General features: G+C 41.8%; 1 protein-coding gene across 1 annotated transcript; it reads left to right on the top strand.

Moving 5' to 3' along the window:
- Positions 1 to 1,979: 1,979 nt before the first annotated feature.
- On the top strand, positions 1,980 to 7,609 carry ska3 (spindle and kinetochore associated complex subunit 3; the record flags this gene model as incomplete). Its single annotated transcript, XM_079226667.1, has 11 exons — positions 1,980 to 2,100; positions 2,190 to 2,251; positions 3,167 to 3,338; positions 3,427 to 3,841; positions 3,938 to 3,990; positions 4,879 to 5,078; positions 5,181 to 5,372; positions 6,007 to 6,192; positions 6,294 to 6,367; positions 6,538 to 6,665; positions 7,353 to 7,609. 11 exons carry the CDS (start codon positions 1,980 to 1,982, stop codon positions 7,514 to 7,516), a joined length of 1,767 nt encoding a protein of 588 aa, XP_079082793.1. The 3' UTR covers positions 7,517 to 7,609.
- Between the last annotated feature and the right edge of the window lie 2,378 nt (positions 7,610 to 9,987).

Below are 9,987 nucleotides of genomic sequence, written 5' to 3'. Positions count from 1 at the left end.
GTCGATGTGGTCCAGGTTCTTCTTGGCCGACTCGCTCTCCTCTGCGGTGGCGCTGCCGTCCAGGTAGGAGCAGATGCTCTGGACCAGGACCCTGAGAACACGAGGTTCTGCATGTAGAAACAAAGTACTTGGAAAGTAGAATGTTTCCTTTTGCCCGGTCCAGACTCACCTCACGGTCTGCATGTAGCCCACCGGCTCCAACACCTTCCCGAACATCGCCATGACTCACGGCTGACTAACCAGAAAACACATGAACATATGAGTAAATAAGAAAAGAGGTCTGACTTCTCATGTTGTTGTGAATCTATTTACCTGATCCAACTGGAGCTCTTCTTTCAAACTCACCTGGCTTTGTTCCGTGCTCACGTCTGCACGACCTTCACCGCTTGTCCGGTACTTATAGACTCACACAAACCGCCAGTGATCTGATAACGGTTCTCCTTGAGGGGAGGACGTGGACTCAGTGATGTCATCAGCAGTTTAACCGCGTTGCAGTAGCTGGCTTTATGTTTGCATCGTGATTCAAGTCATTAAAACGCTTTCATGACGGAAGCACAATGACTATTTAATTTCCTTTGTTGTCTTTTATTTTTACTGTTTATTTGACCTCCAATGCATTATTTCAACATTTCTTATGAAAGTGAAGAACAATTTGTGTCCATTTGATTTAAATGTTCTCCTAAATTGTTCTTCTGGTCTTTTTGTGCATCTCTATGTCGTTAATGTGTGTCTCTTTGTATTTCTTTACAGTTGTAAAACTATTATTATTATTATTGTCTGGATAATCATAATTCATCTACATTCAGATATAAGTAGTTTTTCACAATTTTGACCCTTTTGATTCAAGAGCACAAACTCTTTCACTACTATTTGACTTCATGGGAAGTCAAATATGAGACCTGAACGGAGGTCAAATCCCCTGACCTCTGTGGTTTGGTGAGCAACAGCGCCATCTTCTGGCTGCATGGCCTCATTATTTAACCTTTTTACTGTGCAGTTAATTCACAAGAGAAGTTGAGCTCCACCAGCTGCAACATTAATGCATCAATAATTATAATCCACGGATATAACAGACATTATTCTGGAATGCCCCATTCTGCATAATGTGTACTTTTACTTTTGGTACACTTTTGTATTTCTACTTCAGAACCATGTTGAATGTAGAGATTTTACTGGGAACAGAGTATTTCTACACTGTGGTACTGCTACTTTTACTTTAGTGCAAGATCTGACTGCTTCCACTGAAACACTCAGATATAATGAATTATGCAGAAGTTAGAATGAAACTACCTCGATAATACAAACTACCCCGATAATCATATACAAGTAATTGGCACTCCTGTTTTGTGAAAAGAAAAAAAACTATCAAGATATCCATTTTGTTATTTTTATGTGTATATTTATATATCTATCATTAATGTTTCTTTTGGTGTGTTTTTACGTTTTCAAAAGTTTAAAGTAGCTTTTACAATGTCTATATTTATTTGTACCTACTATGTATTTCTAGATCTATCTGCGTTTTTTGTGTTTTTAATTATAACATATATTGAAATTAAAAAGAAAAGAGAGAGATAGGGGTGTTAAGGGGCATTGAGTGCCTGAAACCCACGAAGAAGAAGATGAAACACTTTTTTTGTGTAGTTTAGTTAGTTAGTTTTGTTAAATTTGTATTTGTAAAATATATATGTATACATAACTTGTATATTATATTATTATATTTTATAATACAAGTACTAGACATCCTGATCCACCCTCCATAACAGTTGGTGGCGGTAATGAACCAACTAGTTGTTTGCTAACCGCCAATAAACCGCGAAGAAGAAAATTGATGACGACGCTTCCGGTTAAAACCGGGGACAACCAAGGCGGCAAAATCGAAACGGTTTTCCTCCGGCGGAGAGAAAGTAAACAAACCGTCTGCTCGGTGGAGTAACTGTCAAATTATTATTATTTTACATCTTTACATAAGTAGAACTAACATGGACCCGACGGCCCGGTTCTTTACCGCGCTGAGAAAGATGGCGGTGACTCTGGAGTCCGAAACAGAGAAGCTCCAGCACGCGTTCAAAACCCGAGACAACGAAGACGAAGATGACAGCGGTGAGTGAACGTCGACGGCACTGATCCCCAGCCGCAGGTAGTCACTTACAAACCAGTTAACTAGTGTCATCATCCGGCTCTCGTTTCAGACGCCACCGCGAAAGCCACGCGAGCGTTTCACGAGGTGAACTGTGACGTCAGCGTCCTAAAGGTACGGGGCGATGGAGGAAAACACTACAAACACAAACACAAGCCAAAGTCCGTTTAAAAACTGCTGTTTCAAGAGAGGCGTCGTTTACCTGCACAATGTGGTATCTGTTATTATCACAGTGACAGCATTCACTTTAATGTAATACACCAATGTCTTCGGTGTTCAGTTTGGGATTTAATTTAGGAAGCAACATCATTTACCACAATAAACAATAGAAAAAGGTTTGTTCCTATGAGACTTAAAGTTGTCCGATTTTAAATGGAGTTTGGCGTGAGAGTGAGACAAAGCAATGCAGCTTTAATATATTTGAAACTTTTTAGTTGATGTGTAACGTCACTTTAGGGTTTGGGGATTTATATTTTTTTCAATTAGTTAGTAGTTTAAATGTATTATTTATGTATAACAATATCTTTAAACAGGGTTCTTACGGTCATGGAACAGTCCTTGAGTTTTAAAATGGTTATTTTCAGGCCTGGAAAAGTCCTTGAAAAAAATAAAATCCCAAAAGTGTTGTAAAAGTCATGTAAATGTGTTATATTCATGTGTTCATGACGTTCATTTACGCTGAGTTTGAAATAATTAATATGCTTTTAAAAAGACTCAAAATATAAGCAGGCATACATACAGGCATCTATATAAATGTTTATTCTTTTAATCAAACTATTGTCTCATTCATTTGAGTCATTTAAGGTTTACTGTATGCTTTGTATTCTCATTGTTAGTTTAAATACTACATTTACTCACTTTTTACTGTTTACACCCAGATTTCACTAAATGTTTCTCATGGAAATTTGGTTTAAAGTCATGAAATCCATTGGTCAGAATGTGTATGAACCCTGTTTAAAATATTACACCTTTTATGACACGCACTATAACTCCTATTCATAGGTTATTGATGTTGTTCTCCTCACACAGGGGCAGCTCCAGGGTCAGATTGCTCAGCAGAGAGCCCAGGAGGACGAGGTGAGCGGCTTCCTGAAGGCCTGTCGGGTGATGGAGCAGAGAGTCACGAAGGACATCCAGACGCTGACGGGACACTGGGAGAAATACGGTTACCGAGCTCCCGGAGAGCCCCAGGGACCCGGCAGTAAGTAACGACTGGAGTATTTACTGAAGAGCTTACAGTGGAAGACGTGGAGGGCATGCACTCATTGTGACGCTTTGTCCCCACACAGAGGTCAAAGATGAGGCGTCAGAGGCCGAAGATGACGCAGCAGATGAAAGCGAGACTAAATCATCAACGAGAGGAGACGAGGACAACCAGGAGGAGGACGGAGGTCGTCCCCTCTCGCCGCCGCCCTTTGCCGACATGCTGCGAACCCCGCAGCTCTCTGACTTCGGCCTCTCCGAGGTGGTGATGAAGAGGGCTCTGGCCGGGGTGGGGTGGTGCTCCGAGGTGACCCCTCTCCCCGCGTTGAGCCTCCCTCACCCCCGGCTCAACACGCCCACGCCCTTGACCCCCAAATGCGCCCTGCGGATGGACGACGACGAGCCGCAGACGCTTCAGATGTCCGACTTCGGCCTCTCGGAGTGCCTGAACAACGACTTCACGATGGATCTTTTCCGGAAGAACGACGGAAAGCCCCAAAGGTGGAACATAACGAGCATCGCATGGCGTAGTGTGTGACCTCTGACCTCTGCTGGCCTCTGTTGTTGCCGCTTTACGAGTGTCCGTTTCTTTGACAGGCCGCCTCTCGTACCGCCAGTCAACGCTCTCCTGGAGGGTTTGAACACTAAAGGTATGAAACTCTGGAGCTTCCTCCTTTCTTCACTGGCGGTTTAACTTCCATCTTTAATTTACTTTTACCTCTTTTTTTCTGTTTCTCTGCTGAATCTTCTTTGTTTTCTTATGTTTGTTTTTTTCAAGGGTTTTTGATCAAGCGTTCAAGCCTATTTTTATTATTATTTCTCTTACGTCCACAACTCTTTATCATTTGTATTTTCAATACTTGTGCAGATATAATACCAGTTTTAATACTTCTTTTTTTAAACATTAAATTAAGAAACGTTCATGCCTGTTTTTTTATATATATATATATATATATATATATATATATATATATATATATATATATATATATATATATATATATATATATAGTCTGAATTAACAAACATATTTATGAACATTTAAAGAACGTAAAAAAAAAAGCATTAACGTTTCTTAATTTAATGTAAAAAAAAAAACAGTATTGAAACTGGTATTATATCTGCACTTGTATCAAGACTTTAGATTTTATTTAGGCAAAGTTTTCTTGTTTTAAAATGTGCGAGCTTTAAAAAAAATAATATTTATTCTTTTTTAATTGTTTATTTATATATATATTTTTCTATTATTTATATGTATTTGTTTTGTGTGTGTGTGTGTATATATATATATATATATATATATATATATATATATATATATATATATATATATATATATATATATATATATATATATATATTTTTTATTTTTTTTATTTATTTATTTAAAGCAAGAGAACTTTGCCTAAATAAAATCTAAAGTCTTGATTTTAAATGAGGAGCTTCTTGTTGATGGATATGAACTAAACAAGATATCACATATTAGCACTTAATGACACATTTGTATGTTTATATCACTTTGTTCTTCTTGCCTTCAGCACAGAACTTGGAGTCTCCCGTGCCGCCGGTGTTTTACACTCCGGGGTTCAAACTCAAAAAGACAAACCATCACCAGTCCCCACCGGCACAAAGCAGCGCTGACCCAGAATCCCCGGTTCGCCCCGAACACCTGCCGCCCACCCCCGAGGCCCCGGTGTTTCAGACCCCGTACATGAACCGGATGGCCACCTCCAGAAAGGTGTGTGTGTGTGTGTGTGTGTGTGTGTGTTATTGATTTATTTATTTCCTCATCCTGAACACAGAAACCTTCAGCTCAGAGTTTTTGCATCTTTGTGTTCAGAGTGTGCGTCAGCCTGAGCCGATCAACATGGAGGACGACGGCGACGACCTTCAGTCTCCTCGTAACGAAGCATCCGGCTCCAAGCGCCGCTGGGACTGCGACGTGCCGGATATATCCGTCACGGGCGTGGAGGACGGGCCGATGCCGGAGATGCCGATCCTGGAGTCTGTTTTGGGAAATTCGTTACAAACCGTAAGACCACAGTACCGACCGGCCCGCGTGTTTCGCCGCATTGTTTGTTTGTTTTCATTGTTCGTTGAGACGGTCTTTTACCGCAGTCAGTGAAACGGTTCCTCAAATCACATTTCACTGGTCCATGCTGAATTTTTATTGAAATAACTTTTTGTGAATCCTCCAGCTGTGCTTTTTAAAATAATAGAATAAAGTTGCAATCACTTTAAAGTAAACCAGATCGCTCCATCAGACAAAAACAAATAACATGTGTTATTCACTTTGTTAGAACAATGCAAATAAAGTTATATCTGCAAAAAAACAACTAATATTTGGCTAATAACCTGTTTTGCACTGAATATCTTTTAAAGATAATAAATAACAAAAGGATTATACAAAAATGTAAACCCCATATTTTGAGAACCACTGTACGATATGACGGAAAATACAGCCCTAGAATTGCAGAATTATCTTTCAGAAAAAGCTTGTAAACAACAAATATATAACAATCTAACCACAACAAAAATAGCAAATATTTTCTATTTAAAAGTAACATTTTCTACCAATATTTTCCTGATGCTTGATCATGAATCCCAGATGAAAAAGCCTCTTTCCTCTTTGCTTAACGTCGGCCTGTCTTGCGTCACACCTCCAGAAAAGTGCTAAAATGCAGAAGACTGTGGGCCATAAAAAGGTGACCAAGGAGTCCGTGGTCTCGAGTCTGGAGCTGGACGGTCCCACGCAGGAGTTCAGCTTCGGGACGCCCCGCCTCCGCATGGACTACGAGGAGTCCGGCATCCCGGAGATGGACCTCAGCTGTGTGACGCAGGACATCTGTAAAGTGAGCCCCGGTCGCTCTACGTGTGTTTAGTCAGCGTGAAACATTATACAGAACGTCAGATTTGATAAGTCAAATTCCACGTTCTCATTTTTATTTTGAAGCTTCTGAGCAAGGCTCCGGTGAAGAGGACGGCCACGGTGCACCCGAATGTCCGGCCAGGAAAAGATCCAATCAGGTAATAATCAGGTTGTGTAAGATATTTGGAGCATTTTGAGGTGGCTCGTTTTGTCTGATTATACCATTTTTAATTCCTTCCATCTTGCTGCTTTATTCGTGCCATCCTCGTATCGCTCGTTGCTTTTTTAAATCCAGACTTGACGTTCCTCGTGTCGTCTCTCGTCCCAGAGCCGTGCGGCTGTCCGAGGTGTCGGAGAGCGAGTTCCAGAGTTTACCGAAGTACCTGAAGCAGATGACTCTGCTCAGCCTCAACCAGGCCGTCAGCAACATCAACCGGTTCAGCGAAGAGAGTCGAGGTCGGTCACTCGTTGTTTAGGTGTTAGAAAGTGAGCGGATTTATACACAAATATACATTATTTCTGTTTTTATAACCACCTTCTCATCATACAAAGTTTACGGCAGCTTAAGCCTCCCTAGTTTATTATTCTTTATTAAAAATCATTTTTTAGTGTATTGATGCAGCACATTGCTGCTTCAAAGCACTTTGAAGAAAACATCAAATTGAGCACATTGTGAAAAGGCCACATAGGTCCAATTCAAAACTGTCATTTCAGAGAATTGGTGAAATAAAATCCAGCTAAAATAGAATAAGGCTGGAACATTTCCTGCTCTGTTTCATGTGTGAATGTAATCGGGGAAGTCTGTTTTTTTTTCAGCTGATCTGTGTGAATTTAAACTATTTAATGCGACGAGGCTCGTTTGTACAGAAATGTCTGCGTATAACCTCATTTATGTACATTTAAGTGCAAATATCACCGTTTAGCAAAAGCTGTGCAACACTTTTGTGAATACTCGTCTGGAAAAGTTAAATACCGACCAGTAATTCAACAGTTACCTGAGCCGAGGTTCCCAAGAATGTTGCGTTAGCTTAAAAGTCTAATTTAGTCTACGGGGAGGAACTGGAGGAACGAGCTGTAAACAACTCGTTCCTCCAGTTTTAGTCCGCAAGACAAACTAAAGATGCCTCTGACCGGCCGCTCCAGCAGGAGGACAGACGGAGTTTCGGATGGAGGAGCTGAAGAGGATGTGCGTCACTGGAATCAAGACCCCGGTGTTCATCCTGTGTCTGACGGAGCTGAAGAGGCTGCAGCCCGCGGGCGGAACCCGGAGCACCGCCGTGTACAAGCTGTGCTGCACGCGCACCTGAAGGTGGCTGTGCACGCGCACCTGAAGGTTGCTGTGCACGCGCACCTGAAGGTGGCTGTGCACGCGCACCTGAAGGTGGCTGTGCACGCGCACCTGAAGGTGGCTGTGCACGCGCACCTGAAGGTGGCTGTGCACGCGCACCTGAAGGTGGCTGTGCACGCGCACCTGAAGGTTGCATCACACAAACCCAGTGGAACCTGTGTCTGCATTGTAAATAGTTTTTAATTGTTCTGGATACAAACTCTGTAAATAATAAAGTTAATAAACACAACTCTCTAAAGACTACTGGCAGTATATTCGAAAGGTTTCTCTTATTTAATTTGGACAGAATGACCCATTATTAAGAATAAATTAACAAGAATAATACTGGATTATTATGCATGCGTGTTCATCACTTTATATACGGCTGGTAAATACATTCTAGGATCAATAAAGTTATTATAAACGTATAATAATGCATTTTGTGTTGTTTTTTTTATGTGTAGATTCGGAGTATTCAAAGTGACTTCAATACATATAGTTGAGTAAAAAGTACAATATTCCCTCTGATTTGTTATGAAGGAGAAATATAAAATGGCAGAAAATGAAACTACACCAGTACAATGTTGAGGTACTTGTACAGTAAATGTACATTCTTACTACTGCATCTGATCTTCAACACAAACACAGGTACGTTGTTTTTGTTTTGTTTCTCTGGTGACCGAACTTTTATTTTGTGTGACATTTACAGAACAATATTACAGTAGTAAATGACTTTTAACCACTTCCACTGCAAGGAAAGCAGCGTTTGACCCAGAAACCCCCTAATGTACCATAGGAAATACTTTTAAATATATATTCTTTTTAAAAAGGTACTTTCTTCTGTTGTTCAGCGGTGGAAGAAGTTCTCCTGGAGCAATAATAGGGATTTAATTATTTCAGTGACGTCACACGAAGCGAACCAATCAGATCGGCGAATGCAAAACGACCGTTGATGACGAGCTGGAGTTCTTTTTCTTTTTTCCCCCCTCTTCCCTTGCCTCTCGTCGGCCGCCATTTTGGGAGTCAAAACACAGCCAACAAACGAGCCGTAGCGCACACCTCCACGCCGCGCGGCGCTCGCGGGCCTTTTACTATGGTTCACACGTGCGTGGTGGCCGGCTGCAGGAACAGGAGGACCCCGGGAACCACCTTGTCTTTCTACCGGTTCCCCCGGGACCCCGAGCGGAAGCAGCGCTGGATCGCCGCCGTGAACCGGGAGGGATGGGTGCCCAACGACGGAAGCCGGCTGTGTAGCACTCACTTCATCTCAGGTAGAGGAGACACATGTAGTACTCACTTCATCTCAGGTAGAGGAGACACATGTAGTACTCACTTCATCTCAGGTAGAGGAGACATGTAGTACTCACTTCATCTCAGGTAGAGGACACATGTAGTACTCACTTCATCTCAGGTAGAGGAGACACACATGTAGTACTCACTTCATCTCAGGTAGAGGACACATGTAGTACTCACTTCATCTCAGGTAGAGGAGACACACATGTAGTACTCACTTCATCTCAGGTAGAGGAGACACATGTAGTACTCACTTCATCTCAGGTAGAGGAGACATGTAGTACTCACTTCATCTCAGGTAGAGGAGACATGTAGTACTCACTTCATCTCAGGTAGAGGACACATGTAGTACTCACTTCATCTCAGGTAGAGGACACATGTAGTACTCACTTCATCTCAGGTAGAGGAGACACATGTAGTACTCACTTCATCTCAGGTAGAGGAGACACATGTAGTACTCACTTCATCTCAGGTAGAGGACACATGTAGTACTCACTTCATCTCAGGTAGAGGACACATGTAGTACTCACTTCATCTCAGGTAGAGGAGACACATGTAGTACTCACTTCATCTCAGGTAGAGGACACATGTAGTACTCACTTCATCTCAGGTAGAGGAGACACATGTAGTACTCACTTCATCTCAGGTAGAGGAGACATGTAGTACTCACTTCATCTCAGGTAGAGGAGACACATGTAGTACTCACTTCATCTCAGGTAGAGGAGACACATGTAGTACTCACTTCATCTCAGGTAGAGGAGACATGTAGTACTCACTTCATCTCAGGTAGAGGAGACACATGTAGTACTCACTTCATCTCAGGTAGAGGAGACACATGTAGTACTCACTTCATCTCAGGTAGAGGACACATGTAGTACTCACTTCATCTCAGGTAGAGGACACATGTAGTACTCACTTCATCTCAGGTAGAGAGGACATGTAGTACTCACTTCATCTCAGGTAGAGGAGACACACATGTAGTACTCACTTCATCTCAGGTAGAGAGGACATGTAGTACTCACTTCATCTCAGGTAGAGGACACATGTAGTACTCACTTCATCTCAGGTAGAGGACACATGTAGTACTCACTTCATCTCAGGTAGAGAGGACATGTAGTACTCACTTCATCTCAGGTAGAGGAGACATGTAGTACTCAC

The sequence above is a fragment of the Taurulus bubalis genome, assembly GCF_910589615.1.
Source record: "Taurulus bubalis genome assembly, chromosome: 1".
Lineage (NCBI taxonomy): Eukaryota > Metazoa > Chordata > Actinopteri > Perciformes > Cottidae > Taurulus > Taurulus bubalis.
This window is presented reverse-complemented; position numbering and strand designations above follow the sequence as displayed.